Genomic DNA, 24,318 nt, shown 5'->3' with positions numbered 1-24,318 from the left:
AAATGAGCTTATATATATAGACCAAGGCCTAATTATGACCGTTTAGGACATGTAAGGCATTCTTAGATTTTTTTAAAATTAATTTATAAAAATTAACCCTATTTAACCCTTTTAACCTCAGTAAAATATTAACCCGAGATGATTCAGGTGGCTAAACTTTAGTTCGGTCGCCCGAATAGACTCAACTAAAAAAAATCCTTTTAAATGGTTCGGATGCCCGAGTTCAAATTCGGTTGCCTGAACAAAAGTCAGAAAGATTTAGTGCGCAGTTCGAGTGCTCGAAAATACGTTCGGTTAACCGAACTACGGGATTTGGTCGCCCGAGGCCTATTTTGAACTAAAAAGTTCAGTAGCCCAAGTTGGTGAAAGGTCACATTCTAAGGGTTCGGTCGCCCGAAGAAGGTAGGGTCATTTTAGGTTTGGTCACCCGAAGCCTGGTCAAACCGTTGCCATCCCAACGGTTCGGGCACCCAAGGTGATTTGACCACCTGGGGTTCAGTCTCCCAACCTCTCAAAAATATGCCAATTATGTTCAATTTCATTTCAAGTTAATCCCCTAATTGAGTAAGTTATTATGGGGGAATGTTTGTGCATATGTGTAGGGACCTAAGGTCTTTTCTAAGGCCGTTTTGAGATAGTCCCAAAAATCTGCCGTCAATCGACCACCCTAAGGTCCTTTATCTTCCTATGGTCAGACTACGATCTTGTTAAGCTTACAATTACCTACATGCATGACATGCAGAGATTATTACAAACCGATATAGATTATTACAGACCAAATTTAGAACATAAATGCATTTACAATAAGAATCTTCTTCTTCTTTCTTCTACTTATGCTAGGAGTATGATCTTTAAGTCTTTCAGGCTTCCAACAATCCTTTCTCATGTGTGTGTACTGAATTAATGACCTTGCAGTTTGTCATAATCAAAACCAGGGATCAGACTCAAAAAGTCAACAGAAAGAAGTAAAAGGGAAGGATGGGAATGGCTGTATGGTGGAGAGTTGCAGCTCCCTATTGCAACGCAAACCCTTGGGAGAGAAGACCCTGTTAAACCTACCAAACCCTAGCTGTCCTCCTTTTATTAATGCCATTCTCTTGCTTTTTTAATAAATGCCCAGCTCTGCCAGCAGCCAATCCCTGTGCATAGGCACTCAAAATGACCCCCACGGGTTGCCTCTCTTATGTTCAACGCCCAACGCATGCAATCACTCCACGACTGCCTTCACATGGTCTTGTCAATGTGTGAAGCCCAGCCCAATTCATTTCATGCATGGCTTCATTCCTACAAGGCCCAATTTTAGCCTTCCTTTCTACTGTTGTCTGAGGCCCAGTGCATGCTTCCTTCACGTACACGGCTTCATGCACGTGACTTTTACATGCATAGCACCTAGCTCACGTACACGGCTCACGTTGCATTCAAACCCATAAACACGCGGCTCTTTTGCTTTTCCTAGGCCCAACTTCCTTTAGTTCATGCATGCACACAGCCCAACCTTGTTGGTTCACGCATAGTCCTACGCATGCATGTGTGTCACAACCCACTTACATCCTTTGCATGCCTTTTTCATGGCCCATGCACACTGCATGGGTCTCTCCTCTTCATGGTTCCAACTCAGGGCTTCTTTTTGGTGTTGCATGGCCCGAGTTTTGGCTTGTGTTGTGCACGGTCTTCCACGAAAATGCATGGCCTCTCCAAATTTATAAAAATTATCCTGCGATAATTAAACATGAATATTCATAAATATATGAAAAAAATAGGATAATTATCTAAAAATTATTAAATGGGCTCAATGATTAAAATACTGAACAAAATTAAGCATTTAATTAAAATTGTAAAACTTAATTAATGCATTTAAATACTTAATTACGCTACTTTGACACGTAATCAAAATACAGGTTAAAACAAAGGAGTTAGGCATTACGAGAAGCCAAGGGAGTATTTCGGAAACTCAGTGCCGAAAATCAGATGTTCAACCAACTTCTAAAAGCCTCAGATCATTAAAGGAAAAGAAGACTAGGCTCGACCATGTGGTGCGACCAACCAACACAAGGGGCGACTAAGTCATCAACTGCAGACTCCAAGGTTTAGACTGAAGACGATTTGCTGCAAGGTTTGACCAAGAGTCTGACCAAGTGACCCTCCAGGGCGACCGAGTCCAGTGACCTGAAGAATACTAAGCTTGAGATATTGAGAGTCTCGACCAAGTACTCGACCAAGGAGATTCTGAAGGGCGACCATGTCAAGTTCCTAAGATTTCTTGAAGTTCAAGATCCTACAAGTGTCGACCATCAACTTCGACCAGCAAGACCCTTTGGCACGACATAGTCAACGACAATAAAAATTCGAATTCCTAATTTCCCGCGAGTCTCGACCAGGACGTGATCAAAGGAAGCATGGGAGCGATTTGGTTGACAATGACGATCTTCTACTCGAGATTTTCTGCAAAGTTTCCTAATTCAAATATCAAACTTTGTAAACCCTAATGGGTATAAATAATAGCTACAAACATGCTCTCTGGGTTCCTATTTAGCCGATTTTGGGTTAGTGACAGACCTAAAATGCCATTGAGAGCCAACCTTAGAGTAGATTTAATTGTTTTCCTTTACATTCCTATCTTGGTTTTCTTTTGTACTTCTGATCGTTAGTGACAAACGATTCATTTGCAATGAGAAGCCAATTTTACGTGCTTTCCTTGTAGATTAGATGATCGTTTTATTGTATTCTTTGGTGTTAGTGACAAACACTTGGTTGCAAGAGGATTGATCGTTTTACTACTTTCTTTACCTAGTCACCCCTTGTGTTTGCTGGTCGCACCACATGGTTGAGCAAAGCCTTGTTTGCTTTGATGAACTAAGGCTTTGGGGACTTGGTTAAGCATCTGGTTGGGCCTTGTGCTTCCCAATTACTCCCTTGGCTTCTTGCATTGCTTAACTCCTTGGTTTTAACTTTATTTTCTTGAAACATGAACAAACCATGCATAACTCCGAACTATGATAAGAAAGGGTAAATATAAGATAAATGAGAACAAAATATAGGTAAATGGTGGCCTAAAATAGTGCATTTTAGGGACACATCAGTACTGGATCAAAAGCAAAGATTAGATTTAGTGGATATTCAAGTAGGAAAGATCAAAGTGGAAAATCACTTGGAAGGACTCAAGCACATCCAAAAAAGTCTTAATGTAATAGGGAGTGTTTGAAGTAGGAGCTACTATAACTCTTGCGATATTATTTCACGCAAGATCATTGAGTAAAAGTTAAGCAAGTGCATTTCATATTAGGATATAAGTATATAAGATATCACCAAACTCTTAGAACAAAACTTAATAAATTTTCAAAGAACAAAAACAAGATATCCTATACTTACTACGTTTTTATAAGGGACAAGTTTTAAATCATCCTAGTATTGTAAAGCTTTTATATACTTGATCCCGGTTGGGTAAGAGAGAAGTTGAGAGAAGAGAGAAGTTGAGCACAAATATGATGAACAAATTGAAATGTGCTTTATCAATCTTTAAACAAGCCTTTGGACTTGTATTTATAGGCAAAATGAGCAACTAGCCATTTTATAGCCGTTGGGCTAATATATTATTTGTTTACTTTGAAAACTAGTTGTTTATAGCCATTGGGTGTAGAACCTCAATGCAAACCGTAGACGGTTTCCCCCAAACCGTCGACGGTTTTCTCAAGCATAAATTCAATTTAACTTACTGCCTAAAACCGTCGATGCACCTGGCCAAACCGTCGACGGTTTACCCTATTTCTTCATAAGCTTGATATTCTTGTTTCCTTAGGTGTATGGTTTTACTTGGAGAGATTTGTGTGAGATTTTGATTGTATTAGATATCAGTTCATTCAAGGAGCATTGTCTTTGTAATTCATCTTCTTGTTGCAAAGGGTTCTTAGTGAATAGTGGTTGAAGGTTCTTGGTGAACCAAATTGCAAGGATTCTTGGTGAATCTTGCGGCTCTTGGTGAGCAAAAGGGATTGGTTCCCTTATGAAGGTTCTTGGTGAACTAAATTGCAAGGATTCTTGGTAAACCTTGTCACTCTGGGTGAGCATTAATGGATTGGTTCCCTTGGAAAGGCTCTTGGTGAGCAAAAGGGATTTGTTCCTGTGTGTAAAGGCTTCTCCATCAGTGAAGGAGGTTGATGGTGGATTGAAAATCCTTGAGTGTGTCTCAAAGCGTGGACGTAGGCAAGGGACTGAACCACATTAATATCGTTTGTCAAGCTTTTCTTCCATATACTCTTTCATTTATATCTTGTGCATGATTTACATTCTATATATTGGGATATAATTGGTTGCATCTTGCCAAGATTTATTATTTTGTAGAGAAAAGCCTAAATACGCAAAAGAGTGCATTCACCCCCCTCCCCTCTAGACTCGACTCTAGGGCCAACACGATATATGCATTGAATAGAAAAAGTAATAGGGCCCAGTCAAGAGAGAGAGAGAGAGAGAGAGAGGTAAAAGGATGCATACAAATATACATTTTCGTGTACATATATATATATATATATATATATATATATTGTGTGTATGTGTGTGTATGTGTATATTTGCGCATGTACATCTATTACACTATCTTATATTTTGAGCGTGTTAAAAAAAAAAAAAGACCCATTTGTGAGGAGGAAGACAAATCAGTATTTGATAGTAAATATTTTATTCCTCACACTTCCCTTCCCATTAAATGATCTTCTTGATTTTTTCCTTGCATTGAGTTCTCACCCTCTCTCTCTCTCTCTCTCTCTCTCTCTCTCTCTCTCTCTCTCTCTCTCTCTCTCTCGGCATTTCAAATTTACTATCCCCGTTAAATGGCATTCAAAATCCCGTTCTTCCTCTCTCAGCAAATAGCAAAACCACTCATGTTCTATTATAAAAGGGGCAACATTATTTGCGTAAAAGATATCCTCTCCTTAATCATTATCAAAGGGCACGCCATTAATTGTATTGAAAAAAAGGCCATTAACATTCTTTGTCCATAATATTACATTAAATATGCACTTTGTTTGATAGAAAAAAAAAAAAGGAAAGAAATAGTTCGTGAGCATTCATGCTTTTTCTTTCTTTTTAATGCAAGATTGCGTAAATTTCCCAAATGCATATCTTGGTGTTAATGTTCATTCAAGATTTTCTCTCATTTTGGTGGTATAGTGAGATGTTAGTAATGAAGGAACCACAACCCTCCAAAATTTTGGTAGTGAAAACTCCAAAATACTGCTGAGGCTCACTACATCAATGAGGCAAAAGGCAATATTGCCCCACCTCCTTATGATAGTGCTACTTGGAACCACGATTACAACCTCACTAGCTACCGTTATAGTGTCTCAATGAGCCCAATAGACTTCATGCTATCCCATAAGTCAATGGTCTTTCCTTTGAATTCGTCAAAATCTTGCATTTTCTATATCTTCCAAGTTGAGATCCTCCTCTCAATTCTTGTTAAATGGTAGTGTTGCCTTTGAATTGATTAGACCAACAAAGTAGTTGTTGGTAAATGGCAATCTTTAATCGATGAAGTTGTTCGCATTGTAAAAAAGAAAAAAAAAAGTTATAAACAAAGAATAATTGATAATGAAACTATTCTTCTTGCAACTTTGTCAATGAAGCATTGATAAGTGGGGCCCTTGAAGGAGATTCAAGCCTTAAGTCAGATCATGATGCTAAAGTCATAGTTTTGCAAAATGATCAAGTAGATTGATTAATTATCATTGAAAAGTTGTAGCCGACCATGCTATTTTGTCTGTCTCCCAAAATTTCTCAAGGTACAAATTTTAAAACTTAAGAATACTAGATTCATATAAGAATTGGAGGCAGGGACGACAATAAAGAGGTTGACGATGAAGATGCCAATACAACTATTCTTGGTTTGAGGACGAGATCACATATCTGCCAATGATGTCATTTAACAATCTGTGATTAGGTAACGCCAATGATGTTGATGACGATGGAAACGTTATGCAAAGTGGTTTGTGATCAACAATGCTCCTAAATATTACGCTAAATCTGGGATGTCGTGTGGTTGAGTGATAATTAGAATCGAATACATGGAGAAACAGTTGCTTTCAATGACATTGTGCTACAGGAGATATGAACTGAATATGGATTTGGAAGATAATTTGATTCAACCAAGTTCCATTGCTATAAAAGAAGGAAGTGGTCTGAGAACTTGCCTGAAGATTATGTGCAACAAATGGCACACTTCAATAATGAAGGTGGAACTGTTCAAAAGAAACCAAAAAAAAAAAAGAAGAAAAGCCATATAGGGAAAGCATCAACTACCTCTTTATGGTGGAAGACAAAAGAGTCCAGTCCAGGGTGAAAAGCAAAATAGGATCAAAGTTGTTTACCAGGTACACTTTAAAGAATCATTACTCTTTCTTTGCCTATTTGTTCACCGTATTACCATTGGGTCTTTTTATTAGTTACATCAATTTAGCAATAGTAAAGTCATAAGTTTGAGCATTTAAAAAACAAAAAAAAACAAACAAACGAACTTTATGAAGTCAATGGATAGTATGATTGGCCTTGGTTTTTACAATTAAAAAAGGAATCTGATGCAACAAAAGGACAGAAATTGGTCTTGCAGCCAAACACTTTGGTTAAAAAAATAATGAATAAATATAAATATGATTAATGACTTATATTTACACTCGTTAATCAAGATAAAGCAAGAGGTGCATGCATGTGGCCATGTTACCTACTCATTTAACAAGAAAAAAAAAAACCACCCCAAGTGCCTTTATTGCACAATAAGCCAACTCTTGAAGTGGGGACATTCATAAACATTTATCAATGCTCAAATTCAATTTAATTATTAAAAATAAAATATTTGACTAATTATTTTAATTAGAAAAATTAATAAAAATGTATATTAGGTTCATTATTAAAATGGGCTCTTTGCCCAATATTAAAATATGAGCTTAATTAATTAAATAAATTGTCTAGTTCATAAGCGTATGTCTTGCACAATGACATGTGTCAATATTATGAGTGCTAGGGTTTCGTTGTCTATCCAATAAATAGTATCCTTAACTTCTTAACAAAGGAAATTCCTAAAAATGAGCCACACATTATCCAATGGAGAAAATCTAGGCCTCAATTATTTCTTAACTCTCACAAAATCAGAGTGCCCTATATGATGAAGACTGACATTGAAGAACAAGTCAACAATTGCTCTTCAATAATCCACTCTTCATTTAAACATCTATTCTACGTGATTAAGCTCATGTACATAAAAATGAAACACACATCCGTCTTCCTCTGATGGTCACCATCAACATTTTCGAAAACACGCTCCTTGAGCACTTGAATCGCTACATATCTCTTTAGAGAGATTGAAGATCAAAAGAAATACATCTTCTAGGTCATCAAATTGATCGTTTAGAAGATCCACCTCCTCATAGCATGCTCTTTGAGCCCTTGAATTAACCAATCTTGTAAAATAGATTGAAGATCAAATAAATTCATCTTCCTCACATCATCAAATTGATCTTTTGGAAGATCTATTACCACCTCACTTGGTAATGTGCTCAAACATTTGAATTGACAAATCTTATTAAAGAGATAAAAGATCAAATTAATCCATCTTTCGTAGATCACCAAATTAATCGTTTAGAGAATCCATCATTGCCTCATTCAAGAACACACTCCTTGAACCCTCAAATTGGTATATCAACTTTCATTGATATTGAATTAAAATATATTTACTGTCTGTTGTAAACACATAGATATTGTACCAATTCTTTTATTCAACACAAACAAATCAAATTTTGTATCAATTTATTTGTCTTTTAATTTTGAGACAAAATTTGTCATTACAAGGAGCCTTGCGAACACAATTCAAAAAGTAAATTTGTTGGCAAAAATATTACAATTTGTTTGAAGAAAGTTGTATTAGCCCTTTCATTGTGAATCACTTTGTTCAGTCATTTTAGTTTGGCCATAAAGCTTTCTTGCTTAAGCTGTAGAAGAGTACTACAGCATGCCAATCTGTAGAAGGTATGACAAGACAGCGTGAAGAACGAAAAATCAGAGGGAACACATAAATTGAACACCTCAAATTTGGTCAAACGTAATCTTTCAAGATCCAGCATCGCGTTCTTGTCAACCAAACATCCTCCGGATTTTGAGGCATTGTCCATGTTGGTTTATATAAAGTTGTAAAACTTACTCAGGTATATAAAAAGTACAAAATTGCATAAAAAATTTCTGTGGATTACATTGAGGAACCAAAAAAAGTATATACACGGGAAGACGATTCCCAGAACAGAACTGAGAATGACTAGTTTCTTGGTACGGATAAGAATTAGACAACAAAGATTCCCAGTTTCCTTCTTTTTCTGTCATGCTTAAACTGCCTGGCACTTTATCTGCAATGGAAGACAGATTCCCAGAACAGAACTGAGAATGACTAGTTTCTTGGTACGGATAAGAATTAGACAACAAAGATTCCCAGTTTCCTTCTTGTTCTGTCTTGCTTAAACTATCTGGCACTTTATCTCTGATTTAAATAATTCTTTTCCTTCTAAATTTTGCTACAAAATCACAATCTGCATCCACAACGTACAGGTTCTGTGCAACTCATTTTCAGCATGCAATAGGTAATGCATTATCTTCCGGTGAGAGCACGAGGATAATGGATGAATAGCTAAGCATGGGGTATAGGTTGGCATCAAGAAAATTTGAGTACTGTTTAATTGCCACGTCCCTTTCAGAAAGATCGTCAGAGAGGAAGTCAAATGGAGGAGGCTTGCTAGTATCCACCAAGGGCTCCCATCTACAACCAGGCCGTTCTGGAAGAGCAACAGTGATGGGTAAATGACTACTGTTGAAGGCCACGTATATTTCGCGCTTTGTCAAGTCAATCTGTATTTCAAGATTGTACGGAAGTATGATCATCTAAGACACAAAGCAGTTAGCAAAAAAGCTAAGAAAAAAGGATTTCGGGTTTGATACATGCAAGCCGATGGCCAAAGAATTGTTTTCTTTATATTTTCAATTGGTTTAAAAGGTCGTCTCTTGTTTTGTTTTGATTCATTATGGACAGTGAACACCACACCCAAGCCTGCCCAAAATATACATGATTTCAATTTCCTTAGCAAAATTCTTTTGATTTTTATTAAAAAAAAAAAAAACATATTTAGAAAATATGGGTTTTTGGATGAAAAATGAATTTTAGATTCCTTTCCAAACCTATCATGGTCCGCCCCTTCTCTAGACCCCACATACGAGCTTTGTGCACCTGGCCGCCCCTCTTCTTTTTCCTTTTTCCTTTTTTTTTTTCCAAACCTTTCAAAAAGGGCCACCACCTTTAATCTATTAAATGTGAATAGCAGTCATCATGCTTCTTGTTTAATTATTTAAATAAGTGATATATTTTAGGAGAATGAGAATATGCCAAACAAACTCCTAATTATTTAAATGCACTTGATAATACTTGCCATTAAACAAAATGAGTCATAAACATGTTTCTAATAATAGATAAAAACTTTAACCAGACTTCCTAGGCATACTCTTAGTAATGCAAATTAAATGACACATCATTAACTAAATGCAACACATGCTTCCTATCATGCACATTAACTAAAAGTAAGTCTGGGCATTTAAAAAGTACGGACAAGGTCTAAAATTTTGATTTTAACTAAAATTTTGAGGCTTTAGAACTGTGGAAATTTTTTGGTGGAAAATTCGATGCCGATATCAATTACAATTTAGATTTTAATAAATGATGAAAGCATGGGATTCTTTCACGAAACTATAGGAACCATAAATAGACATAATAATGCAAGATTGAGAGCAAAAATATAATTAAAAAAATACACAAGGACAGGTATATTGTGAATAAGGTGTAATAACTGTAATATAATTATGATATTAAACATGTACAACTAATATAAATGAAAGCAAATACAAATACTTTAGACATAAATGTCAAAATAAAATGTTGTAGCTAATGTCTAACTTTATTTTTTAAATAATTCCAAAAGATAGTGTCACTAAGAAAAGAAACTAATATAAGAGAGAAATTTCAATTTTGGGATTGATTCTCAAATTCAAATTTCAAGAAAAATTTGTTCTATAGTTGAAATTTTGACAATTTTTGCTAAAAATTTGAGATCCAATAAATTTAAGGTGATTTGTGGAAGTTTTGACAAAAATTTTGAGAAAAAAGAAATTGACTGTCATTTTGATTTCAAGGGTGCTGGAAAGTAGACATTTCAATGAAAATTTTGACAAACTTTAGTGAAAATTTAAAACCATGAGCATAACAATATCAGAAGTGAAGAAAATCTCAATTGCAAGGGAAACATTTGATCAAATAAGCAGCAAAAAAGTTACACAATGTTCAGGAATGAACACTTTGGGCACTCCAACAACCCTCTCTTTCCCTCCCTAATCACCCTGACAAAGGGGCCCTAAGGTTTCTAGTGGCTATCTTCAATATAGAGGCTCCCTGAATAAGACTCTACCTTTTGGGGATAAAGTCCTTTTCCTAAGGGAAGATGGCCATTTGATGACCCAAAATATTTAAAAAATTATGAAGGTTGGAAATTGGGCATCTGGAAAAGGCAAGATAAAGGTAAAGATATGCAAGGCAACAACAACAACAATAATATACCTTAAGTCCAACTAAGTGGGATTTTCTATGAATCCTTTTTCTGCCAAGTCATTCACTCAAGTTCATTTTCTTTGACTAGCATAAAAGTGGTTAAATCCTTCTTCGCTACCTCATTCCAAGTTTTTTAGGTTTACTTCTTCCTCTTTAGTACCATTAACAATAACCAGCTTGCTCCTCCTCACTGGCATGCACTACTTGGTCTGTATTTCAAATACCCAAACCATCTAAACTGTCCCTACCTAATCTTATCATCTACTGGTGAAGGAGATATTGTCAAAAAATGCAAACGAAAAATGAGATGAAATAGGAAAGACACCCCTACCATCCCCCTCAGCCCTAGGGCCATCCTTGGCTGCCTCAAGCAGATATGGTGCTAGAGGCCCCCACCCTACACCCTCACCCAAGCAACTTTTTCTCCTTCCTTTTCTTTTCGATGATCCACTCTGTTTTTCATTCTTTAAGTTTCCTTCAAGCCATGTACCTCTCTTATGTGAATAATCTTAAGAATATGAGTTGGTATGGATTAATCTACTGTTTTTATTCCAAAAAAACAACCTTGACATAATGTTGTATAAACCAAAAAATGAGTTCTCATCCCCAAAATATCATAAAAATGATAATGAATTAAACCAAAAAATGAATTTTCATCCCCAAAATATCCTAAAAAGGATAATGAATAATAGAGAGGGGCTGTTAGCTTTTTGTATCCCTGCACCATTAGGAAAGCAATTTTATCACTAAAAGAAGAGATGTTTATGGATTTAGGTTCAAAATTCATGCAATTAAATCCGTGCTCTTCAAATTTAAGGATCTTTAAACAAAATGTGCCTAATAAAGGTTTGGGCCATAATGGGCTGTTTACACCAACATAGGCTTAATGCTGAACCGAATTTCAACATATATATATTTTTATTTTTTGAGATCCAATTAATTATTAGTCATATATTCTTGAATTTTGGGCTTGACATGGTCTTGGCTTGAAATTATTATTCCCTCAGTCTGCTCAATTAATGCCTTCTACATGTGCTTAGGTGTCAAAACAAGGTTCAATATTTGAATGTGTGATGTAGGACAGAAGTGGAAATTCAGAAATCAGAGAGAGAGAGAGTTATGGGAGATAATTAGAAAGAAGGGGATAAGAAGAGAAGAAAAAGAACAGAGAAGAACAGAGGAGAAGGAAGTCTGCTGGGAAGCAGAGAACAGAGCAGAAAAGAGAACAGAAGGTTGAAAAAGGAAGAAGAAGAAGAAGAAGAAGAAGAAAATAGGAGAGGAAGAGTGCACGAGAGAGAGAGAGAGAGAGAGAGAGAGGGAAAATGAACTGGGTTCAAATCTGACAACTGTCTAATGCATTACAAAGAAAGTACTTGTACCCCAACATTACAACGAAAACATATAATTACAAAATAAAACCCGAACTGAGATATATAACTACAAAATAACCACAAAGTACTTAAAATAAACAAAAAAAATAAACCTAAATTAACAAAACATCTAAAATAACCAGAATTTTTCCCAGACTAAAATAAAATATGCTTGCTAGAATATAAACATCTAAAGTTCTCCATTTGTGGCTCTCCATCAATGTGTAAATAGAATTATTTGAAAATGAAAGCATGAGCGTGGTGGACATTTATCTTTGATGAATTGAGCATATTGCATGTTTTCACTCTTACGTGTATATTATACTCGGGTTTCATTACCCATAAATTGTGTTTGCCATTCCCAATTCAAGTTGCTAACGGATCCTATCCTTTGGGGTTTGTTAAGTTAGAAATGATGGCCCATGTTTAGGGCTCATATCATTAACTCATAAATACTTGGAAGGAAACCACAATTTCAGAACATAATCCCCAAACTTGAGTTTTCAAAAGGAAAGATTCCCAAAACAAATATCTACAAAAAAAATCTAAAAATTTCCTTTATCTAGGGACTTCCAAACAAAGGAAAAGAGAATAATTTTTGTGGGCTCTTATGAGCAAGGTTTATGGTGGGCTAACTTAATAAGTTCAAATGCTATACAATATCATATATTAGAGATGAGAGGTGTGGCCAAAGAAAAAAAAAAAGAGAAAAATATAAAAGCAATTACAGAAACAGACAAAAGATGTTGAGAAGTAAAAGATGTGATTACAAAGTAGAGCCCAAATGATTTTGAGTAGCAGTGAGTGCACATCATACCAAGATCACTAATTTTTTCCTGCTTTTGCTAATGTTTTCACACAGATTACTAAAGTATATGAACATGCTATTTCTCCCATGAAACTTTTGATTCCTAATAGATTCCAAGGTATTTCTCAAATTGGGTGTTGAGACTTGTTATACATTATTTTTGCGTAACGTAACAAGTTCAGATTTTAGATGGAGTAATTGCTTAACATGGAATGAGAGCTTGAAAAAATGGTCTATGAACTGAATGAAATGGAGGAACTCATCAATGACCCCAAAACCCAAAAGGGAACACTGTCAGCAAAAGTAAAAGCTTCTGCTGCGAAGCAAAAAGAGAGGAAAAACATCGGACAAGAAGCACAAGGGATTGCAGTCCTACAAGAGCAAAGTGAATCACTGGAGCAACTCCTTATGTCAGTTGAAGGGTATTGATTCTTGAAAGAAAGTAAAGGAGGCGCAAAATGAAACCACAGGCAAGAAGAATATAACCCAGGACCTCTCAGTAACCATGGCTTTGATACCATGTCAATGAACCACTTTACCCAATTGCATAGCTTGGTTTCTTAACATAGGCTTTAGCTTTTGTGTTAGTGAAAAAATTATGTTATTCTCCATAGCGCATGTTATTGTTTGCTTACCCCTATGCGTGTAATTGGATGGCTCTTGTGGGGCAGCATTCAGGACTTAATATATATTGTTTGCCCTCAAACTATCAACTTAAGCTTTTAGGTAAAGTGGCTGCCTAACATGGGGACTCAAATATCCTCATGAAATTTCTTCAAAGATATTTTCCTCTTAAACTTCTGGTGTTGTAACCAGGGCTGTAGCATTTAAACTTCAAAGGTGATGTAACATGAGAATTCCTAAAAGAAATTCTCAAATACACCCTTCTGCTTTATATGTACAGCAACCTGCTGAGTCACGTGAACTGCAGCATCCGTTTCAATAAATTTGAGCATTTTGATGCCCAACAATTAATCTTTAGACAGTGTATCTCTCAGCAAAGCATTCCCGCATTAACATGCAATGAATATACTAGAACAACATACCAGTGTAAATGCCACAAAACGATTTGTTTCCGACCAGTCTGGCATCCCAGGGCTGTGCCCATGCCACTGTAGCCTCTCTGCTGTTGGGAAGTCATTTAAGCCAAGTGATTCACATTCTCTGTAACAGAAAATAAAATTACGGGTATGCAAAATGTCAATCAAACAAAGCAAACTTGTATTTTAAAAGGTTAGGCATAATGCAAAGCATTTTAACCCTAATGAGACAAGGAGTAAGCCCAAAGGCATCTACTTATATTACCAATCTTATTTTATAAATTTATTGGAAAAATAGGGAAATATGTTGGGAAATTATAAATACATTTTGGAAAAAAAATTCAAATATAATGTGTAAACTACTTGTTGGTAATTCTGAGCACACAAAATTCTTCTAGTAAACCACGCTAAAGAGATGATAATCACACTAAAAATCTAATCATATCCATGTTCCAAGTCTTAATTATTTTGGAAAATTAGTTAGGTTCAAGAGCTTAGGTATTCAGTCAGATTAGAGCATTCCTTAATCCTTTCATATCTCTCTCTCTCTCCCTCTCTCTCTCTCTCTCTATATATATATATATACATATATATATTGAAATTAGATATTGATGATTGAGAAAACATGAACTGAAATGTGCTACTGATGATTGACAAATCATATATTGTGTGCTTCATTTTGTTGATTAGATAATCAAAGTTGTGCATTATTGAAATACTTTAAAGCATGAGAAATAATATGAGAAGCTTCATTAGAAGCAACAACAGAAGTTTCAGTAGAAGCAAGGTCTTATATTTCAATTTTGACTAAAATTGAGGCTACAAAAATACAGAAATTTCAATGGAAATTCCAATATGGATGTCCATTTTTATTTTAAAAAAATTATGGAAATTACTAGCAAAGCATGAAATTCTTTTATCAAACTCTATAAATTGTCAATAAACATAATAATGCAAGATTCAGAACTAAAATTTTGTAAATAAAATGCATCAATGACATGTATGTGGTGTATAAGGTGCAACTAGGTGTAATATAGTAATCTTATTAAACATATTAAATTGAAGTAAATGAAATTAATAGATTAGTCAAATATTATTTATTATACAAATACCAATAATTTAAATATAATTGACAAAACAAAATGTTGTAGCTAGTATAGAACTTCAATTTTCTGAACAAATTTGGAAGTATGGAAGCTATCATTCATATCCTTCTTGCAAGAATCTTTAGTTTCAATACAAAAATAAGATTAAATAATGGAGAAATTTCTGATGATTTGGGGAAATTTGGTCGGAAATTGACAGCCATCTCAATGGAAATTTCGACAATTTCACTGGAATTTAAGACCATGAGTAGAAGTTTCAATAGAAGCATTGATAGAAGTTTCATTAGAAGCAATGATAGAAGATTCGTTAGAAGCAATGCTAGAATCTTCATAAGCCGTGATAGAAGCTTCATCAGAAACATCTATAGAAGATTTATTAAGAAATACTGATGATAATCTTATGGTTGACAACATAAGATTATTTTGAGGACTATATATTTCCAGGTTTAAATCTTATTAATTGGATTCTCTTAATTTGAAATTTTGAATTTAATGTGAAATACAACTCGAACCAAAAGGCCGACTACTGATTATCTTGGAACTCAAGCACACTCTTGGAAATTTAGTTGTACTTGTCTCGATGACAGGTTTGGTTGACAAATCATTCATAAACAAAACGTGTGCCTTGATTGTGTGCAGTGTGCTATCCTATATTATGTGTTTGCCTCTTAGGATTTTGGTATTTTAGAATTCTGGTGTTTTAGGCACACCTCATCTTGACATGGGCCATGATTGTGCCTAAAACATTGAAGCAACCACATGAGCAAGAAAACTACTGTGAAGGAGAAACTTACTGACGGAATTTGGTCATCAGGCAGCAAAATCTAAAGAAGTCAGATGATGACTCTTCCTTCTTATCCCACCGGAAATAGTTAATCTGCAGTAGAAACTTGTGGTTAATTAATGGGCAGCCACTGATGCACAGAAAAACTTAGCAAGGGAACAGAAGATTACATAGTTATCATGGCAATATGTATTATTGTTTCCTCCTTTCGTGTGACCATATTCATCACCCATGTAAATCATAGGAACACCCTGTAATATAAAGATCAGTCATCATACAAAATGAATCAACCTGAAATCCCTAAACCACTAGGGCAGAAATTAAAGGCAGCTCATTGATTAACAGGATGTTTCAAGCTCCATCTGAGCGAACTGTAGAAATGGAAAGAACCTTCAACGTCTAAAGTATGCAGACATTTCAACATTCTATAAGCTCCATTACAAACACAATCTGAACAAGCTTTAGGATTCACTTTGGAAAATAACAAATAAAATCAGCTTCACATAAAAAAACCCAACTTTTTCTGAATAGTTCTCTTTTCTGTAGCTGAAGAATTTAATAATTCATGGAGATTTGAGACATGTTGGTCTTTCAAACAATGGGGATTTAAGAGGTCAATTAGTCACTGCTAGGACTCGAGTACATGCAGTCAAAAAAAATTTTCTGCGCTGTCAACTCTCAAAATTGGTGGGTGTCATTAGGAAAACCCAAATCTCTATAGCCAATATACTCCAGTGAGGAGCAGAATTGGTCATCACAACATCCCATGAATGATGTTATTCCTCGATTTAAAAGCATTTGGAATCACATATTCATCTGTCATAATGGAGTTTGTAAAAAATAGTATGTTAAAAACAAGTGATGCATCACCCAAAATCTCAAACATAAGTCTCAAAATACTTGGTTTTTAAATGCCATTTGAAGCATTATGAGTCCATGATGCAGTGCTGAGCCAGTGAAGCATCAATTAAAAATCTCAAGAAGGGGGGGTCCACTCTTTGCCTTGATAGTTGCAATAATAGTTTTTAATTATTGTTATCTAGGAGTCATATTATGGTCTAGTCAAATTGTGTCATTTCCCTAGTCCAACTTTATTTACAAAGTTTATTTCTGAGTCAAGTTCCAAAGTTCATTTACAATTTCTTTTAGAGTCTAGAGAAGTCGAACTAGCTCTAGTGAGTAATAATCATTTTACCTGGCGTGTTGAATGCCCCATGCTGTTATGTACTTGCACTTCTGTTTGTCTAGATGATGAAGGCAGTACATAGTTTTCCCATTCCATTTCACTTATTAATTCTGACCTGTTCAGAACTTTCCTAAGAATTTGGAAGTTTGGGTTGAGGATTCACCCAGTGGCACCTTCCATAGCATCCATTGCTGCATTTTAGCACGAAAGGATCTCTCCTTTTCCAGTATATCTCCCTGAAATTATCCCTAATTTGTCAAATTTGTAATCTGATGGATCTAACAATCTTTCCTTCATGCATGCTGGTATCAGAGCAGTTCCTTCCTTGGGACTGTTTCCAATGCTTGCTGTTTGCTGTTCCATCTTGGATTATTTTACTTGTGCTCTTCAGTTACTGTTCCAATTATACTTCGTGTTCTTAAATCAAGTCCACTGGCCAGCTTTCTTGGATTTGTATGCTGGTATTTTATTCAAGCTTCAATCAGTAAATATGCTATTGACCCATATTTCAATGATAAAAATCATTCCATTTGTCAAGAAAACCCTTGGTTATTGCTACCGGAAGGAAGACCTCAGTTGATAAAATGGGTAATATGGCAGTTGGAACCTCTAAAGAAGAGCGAAAGACATATTGAGAAAATATTGAGATGAAGGATGATTGGCTGTAAAATACTTGACTTTGGAACAAGATACACAGCAGGAAGAAAGCTTTGTAAGTTAGTGATTGACAGCTGCAATTGCAAAAATCTGCTTTCTGGAGTAGTGTGTAACCCTGCAGCCTTATCACATTCCTTTTTCCAATAAAGAGAAGTATTCCTGACAAGGTGCATGATCAATTTTTCAATTGGAATCACATATAAAAGAGTCTATTTGGTGTGATGTAGAACCTATGGACACAATATCTAATCTTTCTGTGCCAATAATGGTGACAAGAAGACATTAGTTAAAGTCCATGAAGGATGCTGATGTGACAATCAAGGAGGAGGAAGAACAGGTCAGCAGTTTTTGTAAGACAAATCAACATGTCATCAAAAATGAGAATGTCTTAATAAAGTTGACGAGTGCTTACTCAAAGTTATGACAGATGAAGTTCTAGGTACATTTACTCACCCTACATATATGAGTGGACGTTGCACAAAAGCAACCTATGATGCTAATGTCGACTCCATTCCACAAATGGTTGCCAAAAAAAAACATATAATACAAGAAATTGACAAAGTAGTTGCAGCTACCAAAGTCAAATCAAGAGTGTGACAGCAACAAAACAAGTTTTGGGAGCCAAGAATGCTGGAAATGTGCAGGATGTTCAATGAGTTCAAGGGAAATCTGCATACATGAGCCTATAGAGTCTGCATATAGCCATTGCAATTTTAGAAAGGATCAACTAAGAACTTAGGCTGTGAACTGAAGTCATCAAGATGAGTTCCTAATAGGGAAAATCTCTAGAATAATTACATACAAGAGAGAACATATTGCATAAATGGCACTCAAGGTGTAGGAAATTAAAGAAAAAAAATGAGTCTTTTTCAATTTCTGGTCATATGGAAAGGAAAGCCTGACCATCAGAACTCTTGGATAGGCAAACAGGAGCTTATGTTGAATGACGCAAAATGTGTGAAGCATTAAAGATGACCATCCACACATAGGCGAGTTTTTTCTCACGAGGGGGAATGATGCATTTCTGAATCTTTGAAGCATCAGTTAATATTATCTAAAGGTCATTTCACTCTGTCTTGTTCATTGCAATAATGGTTATTGCTATCCATCTGTTATTATTATGGTCTAGTCTAAGTGTGTTATCTTCTAAGTTCAACATTATTTACAAAATTCATTTATGAGTTAAGTTCCAAAGTTCACTTCTAATAAGTTTTTTTTTTTTTTTTTAGTCTAGAGAAGTCAAACCAGCAGCAGTAACAGTCATTTTCCTAGGCCCATTTAATGTCCAAGGCTGTAATGCACTTTTATTTATGTTAGTCTAGATAATGAAGACCATATAGAACTTTACATTTCCATTTTACTTATAAGTTTTGATCTGCACAGAATTTTCCTAAGAACGTGGAAGTACCATTAGAGAATTCACCCTATGGCACTTTCCATAGCTTCCACTGCTGCATTTCCTCTTGTGAGCATCTCTCCATGACACTAAACCTCCCTGTAATCATCCCCAGTCTTTCAACTTTCCAATGTGACAGATACAATCTTTCTTCCGTGCATGCTGCATCAGCCATCATGCATGCAAAGCAAAACACAATGAGACTGCTTTATTTCTTGGGAATCTAAACATGGTCAAAGGAAGGGTAGAGATTTTTTCCTCCCTTCTATTTATTCTGGTGGTTCATCGATTCAAACATAGCCTAGAGAGGAAGCCTATTTTCATTAAATTTCTTTATAGGACGAAATGATGACAGCAAATCTTGTATTCCAAGAAAAAAATAAAAAATAAAAACAAAAAACAAAAAATCTTGTATTCCAAACTCTCTTCAATCCTTTCTTTCTATAGAACTTGCAAGGACTAAATAGATTTTGGTGGAAATTTTGAGCGTCTCAATTTAAAAAATAAAAAAAAAAAAATTTATAGTCAAATATACAAATTATGAATGGAACTTTAGGAAATGTTAAAATGGTTGGTTATTGACAATTTAAAACCAAAATTAAAAATCCCCAAATATCTTAAGTTGTGCTCAAAAGTTTCAAAATTTTGGTAAGATTTTATAAAATCTTGACAAAAATTGGAAAAATGGAAGTTATATAGCATTTTCATTTCAAATCCTCCCAAAAAGTGAATACCTTAGCATCAACTCTACAAAGGACTACCAACCAAATAAATGTCTTAACTATGGAAGCACCCTTAGTTCTCAAAATATGATTTTCAAGAGAAAAGACAAGGAAGATCAAATTAAGTGATTAGAGAAAGGTTTACAGTTGCACCCTATAGTCCCTTTTGAAAATAGGCCAAATACCACAAAGAAAATTGAGCAACAAAAAGATCTCAACTGCATTAGAATGACTGAGATTTGTACAAAAATTAGAATTCTAAGAAATAGACTCCTCTTTAACAATCATAAACGAAGAGTTGGGTGAATTGCTGACAAAGAAACTCTGCAAAGGCCAGAGAAAACAAGATGAAAAGAAGCTATCGCCACCAATAAGTCCACCCAAAACTAAATAAAACAGAAAGAACAAGTGTGTATTTAATAGAAGGAAAGAACTAGAAGAGACCTGCAGCATGAATTTTGAAGGAATCTTGTGAGTCGCTGTCAGCCCCTTGATCACTTGACAATGCCAAGGCATGTGGCATTGTTAATGCATATGCTGAGGCAATATAAAAGGATGGCCTGATATGGGTTGCCTTGTGGGATTCAGTGTCAACAGAACAACAAACATCAAAGCAAAAGATTTCTTTCCTTACTTCAGCCCACATTTATTTCCTTATATTTCAATTCATTGTTTTGTACAGTTAGCATATATTTAGTTTACATGTATAGGGCTTGACAGATTATAGTTTACTTGTATAGGGCCAGAATCATGCTAGACTTATTTTCTTTCCATGTATAGCATTCTTGTAAAGTCTATATATAATATACAGAACTCAAGGCCAATTCATTCAGCCATTCACAAAATATTTGACATGGTATCAGAGCCAGCCGAATGCTAAGTTTTTTTTTCCCCCTAAAGGAGTTTGTTGATTTGTAGGCTCAACTTGACAGGCATATTTAAGCTACGATTTTTTGTCTGCTCGGTTTCTCATGGCTGTTGGGGTTTTGTTTTCTCTTCTGGAATTTTTTCTCTGTTCTTTCGGCACTTCTGTGGCTGCATGGCTGTTGGCACAGCAGGTTTCTGGGTTGCCATTTATTCCTCCAGTTTATGTCCTTGTGATTCTCCGCAAGCAGGCAACAGTTTTCTGTTGCTGTTTGTAACTTTCGGCAAGCAGGCACAGCAGGTTTCTGGTTTGCCACTTAATTCTCCAGTTTCTGTTGCTGTTTGTGACTCTCAGCAAGCAGGCATGTGACTTTCGGCAAGCAAGCACAGCAGGTTTCTGATTTGCCACTTATTTCTTCAGTTTCTGTTGCTGTTTGTGACTCTTGGCAAGAAGGCAACAGCTTTCTGTTGCTGTTTCTGGCACTTATCTTCTCGGCACAGCAGGTTTTTGGTTCAAGATTTAATTTTTAGTGCAGTTTTTTGCTTCAAGATTTAATTTTTTAGTGCAGGGAGGTTGTTCTTGGTTTTCCTTTGTACCTGCATTGTTTATTTTGGGCTTCTAGATTTTCTGGTGGTCTGTTTCTTTTGGCACAGCCTTTTTTTTTTGGGGGGGCTTCTTGATTTTCTCCATTATTTAGCATGGACTCCGCACCTGTGTGCCAAGTTTACGGGCAACAATTATTCTATGTGGGCTTTTCAGTTTGAACTTTTCCTAAAGGGAAAAGATCTTTGGGGTCATATTGATGGCACAGATTGTGCACCCACTCCTGCTAAATCCAAAATGTCCGCAGCTTGTCCTTCATGGCTGTGCTTGATGCTCGGATTATGTCTTGGCTTGGTTGAGCCACATATTGTCCCCAACTTGCGACCTTATCGCACTACTCAATCCATGTGGACTTATTTAAAAACAATATATCATCAAGATAACAGTGTCTTCCGTTTTCAATTAGAGGATACGATTGCCATGTTTTAACATGACAATCGTTCCATCCAAGACTATTCAGGGTTTCTGACTCTTTCGAATGAATATTCTGATCTAGTTACTGTGGATGTTCCTTTGGCTTCTCTTCCCATTAATCAACGTCTTCAAGAGACTACTCGTCGTGATCAGTTTCTTATGAAACTTCACCCCGAGTATGAATTTGTTCGCTCGTCTCTGCTAAATCGCTCTCCTGTTCCTTCTCTGGATGTTTGTTTTGGTGAGTTACTTCATGAAGAACAATGGCTTAGTACTCAAGTTACTCTGGCACAATCTCATGGTAGTTCAGGGTCTGTCCCCACGGCTTATGTTGCTCAACGACGAGGACCGCCTGCGCATTCTAGCACTTTGCAGTATTTTTGCTGCAAAGAATTTGGACATATCGCTGCTAATTGTTCCAAGAAATTCTGCTCTTATTGCAAGAAGAATGGTCATATTATCAAAGAATGTCGTATCCGCCCGCAGAATCATCAGGCCCAGGCATTCCAAACTTCTGTTAGTGTATCCTCCACAGTGACGTTTGCAGCTCCTGGCTCTTCCTCAGGAGACTTCTTTGTTCCTGCACCTCCACCAGCGAATTACTGCACACCCGACATGGTGCAACAGATGCTAATTTCAGCATTATCAGTAATGGGGCTCCAAGGTAACAATTCTACTAATCTCTGGTACGTGGACTCGGGTGCCTCAAATCACATGACGAATAATCCCACTACCTTGTGTCATGTTCGGCACTATGCTGGTCAATCTACTATTCAGACTGCCAATGGCAGCTCTTTGCCAGTGGCTGCTATCGAAGATGCCTCTTTTAAGTTCACTAATGTGTTTCTTGCTCCCTAGCTTTCCACGACTCTTATTTCTGTTGGTCAATTAGTTGATAACAATTGTGCTGTTAATTTTTCTGCTAATGGTTCTGTTGTGCAAGACCAAGTAACAAGGGAACCGATTGTGAAGGGACCTAAAGTGGGGTGCTTGTTTCCACTACTTTTGCCTGTTCCAACATGTTCTCCAGTTTCTTCTATTAAGTCTTTTGCTTGTAATAATGTTTCAGATCTTAGTATGCTGTGGCATCGTCATTTAGGCCATCCCAATACTCAGATCTTATCTCATGTATTGAACTCTGGTTTACTTGGTAATAAAGAACGTTCTTCTTTATCTCTTGAGTGTGCCTCTTGCAAACTTAGTAAAAGCAAAACTCTTCCTTTCCCTTTGCATGCTAGTAGAGCTTCCGAGCTTATTCATAGTGATGTTTGGGGACCTTCCCCGATTGGTTCACATGAAAAATTTTAATACTATGTGACTTTCATTGATGATCATAGCAGATTTACTTAGGTTTACTTTCTTCGCTCTGGTGAATATGTGTCTACTGAGTTACAGGCATTTTTGGCTTCTAAAGGCATTATTCATCAATGTTCATGTCCTACTACACCCCAAGTAATGGAGTAGCCAAACGGAAAAATCGTCATCTCCTAGATGTGGTCCGTACTCTCTTGCCGGAATCCTCAATTCCATCCTTGTTCTAGGTTGAGGCTCTGAAGTAGCTACATACTTGATTAACCGTTTACCTTCTCAAGTCCTACTCATGGAATCTCACTATTTCCGTTTATTTGCTAAGCAACCTAGTTACGATAACCTCCGTACCTTTGGTTGTGTATGTTTTGTTCATTTACCTCCTCATGAGTGACATAAATTATCTGCTCAATCTCTTCGATGTGCATTCTTGGGATAAAATGTTTGTCAAAAGTGATTTGTTTGCTATGATCCTACATTACATCGTACACGCATTTCTAGGAATGTTATTTTCTTTGAAAATCAACATTTCTTTCCTATGTCCTCTGTACCCTCCTCTCCTACTATGATTCTCCCCTCCTTTGAGGAGCAATTCTCGGATCCTCATCCAGTCAGTTCTCGTTTTAAACTAGGTATTGTGTACACGCGGCGCCCCCGCCCACGGTATCTTCCAATTGCTCATCCGATATCTGATACCATGCTCCAGATTCAATTAGTTGCAGCACCTCCAGAGCCTTTGGTACGTCGCTATTCTCGAGTGTCTGTACCCCCGGATAGGTATGGGTTTCCCTCTTCAAGTTTTGGTAACTCTATTTCAGCTCTTACTACTGCATTGTCCAATTTAGATATTCCCACGTCCTACTCACACGCTACCAAGCATGATTGTTGGCAACAAGCTATGTAGGAAGAAATTGCCGCTCTGGAGGCCAATCACACTTGGTACATTGAGCCTTGTCCTCCCACCATTGTTCCTCTGGGTTGTAAATGGATTTACTCAGTCAAGGTCCGATCTGATGGAAGTTTAGATCGTTACAAAGCTCGACTTGTTGCACTTGGGAATAATCAGGAATATGGTGTCAATTATGAAGAGATCTTTGCTCATGTGGCTAAGATGACTACTGTTTGTACGATTCTGGCTATTGCTGCTTCCAGTGAGTGGCCACTACATCAGATAGATGTCAAGAATGCTTTTCTCCACGAAAAATCTTAAAGAGTGTATTTATATGAAGCCGCCCCCGGGCTTGTTTCCCTCTCCGACTTCACATGTGTGTAAGCTTCGTTGTTCTCTTTATGGTCTCAAACAAGCTCCAAGAGCCTAGTTTGATAAATTTCGAACCACTTTATTACAATTTCATTCCAGCAGAGCAAGTATGACACTTCATTGTTTCTTTGGAAATCAGACATGGGTATTGTTGTTCTTTTGGTTTATGTTGATGAT

General features: G+C 36.3%; 1 protein-coding gene across 3 annotated transcripts in view; it reads right to left on the bottom strand.

The window, feature by feature from the left end:
- Window positions 1-8,189: 8,189 nt before the first annotated feature.
- The window catches only part of LOC131166417 (isoamylase 1, chloroplastic), a 119,970-nt gene continuing 103,841 nt past the window's right edge, over window positions 8,190-24,318 (bottom strand). For 2 of the 3 annotated variants that reach the window (XM_058124947.1, XM_058124946.1), the window contains exons 15-18: window positions 15,900-15,980; window positions 15,740-15,822; window positions 13,846-13,963; window positions 8,190-8,877 (exon numbers count right to left, since the gene is read on the bottom strand). In XM_058124947.1, the coding sequence (XP_057980930.1) occupies window positions 8,599-8,877; window positions 13,846-13,963; window positions 15,740-15,822; window positions 15,900-15,980 (561 nt within the window). In that variant the 3' untranslated portion in view covers window positions 8,190-8,598. The remainder of the gene's footprint in view (window positions 8,878-13,845; window positions 13,964-15,739; window positions 15,823-15,899; window positions 15,981-24,318) is intronic. The other variant, XM_058124948.1, reaches the window with a different exon arrangement.

This window comes from Malania oleifera, chromosome 10, assembly GCF_029873635.1.
Source record: "Malania oleifera isolate guangnan ecotype guangnan chromosome 10, ASM2987363v1, whole genome shotgun sequence".
NCBI lineage: Eukaryota > Viridiplantae > Streptophyta > Magnoliopsida > Santalales > Ximeniaceae > Malania > Malania oleifera.
This window is presented reverse-complemented; position numbering and strand designations above follow the sequence as displayed.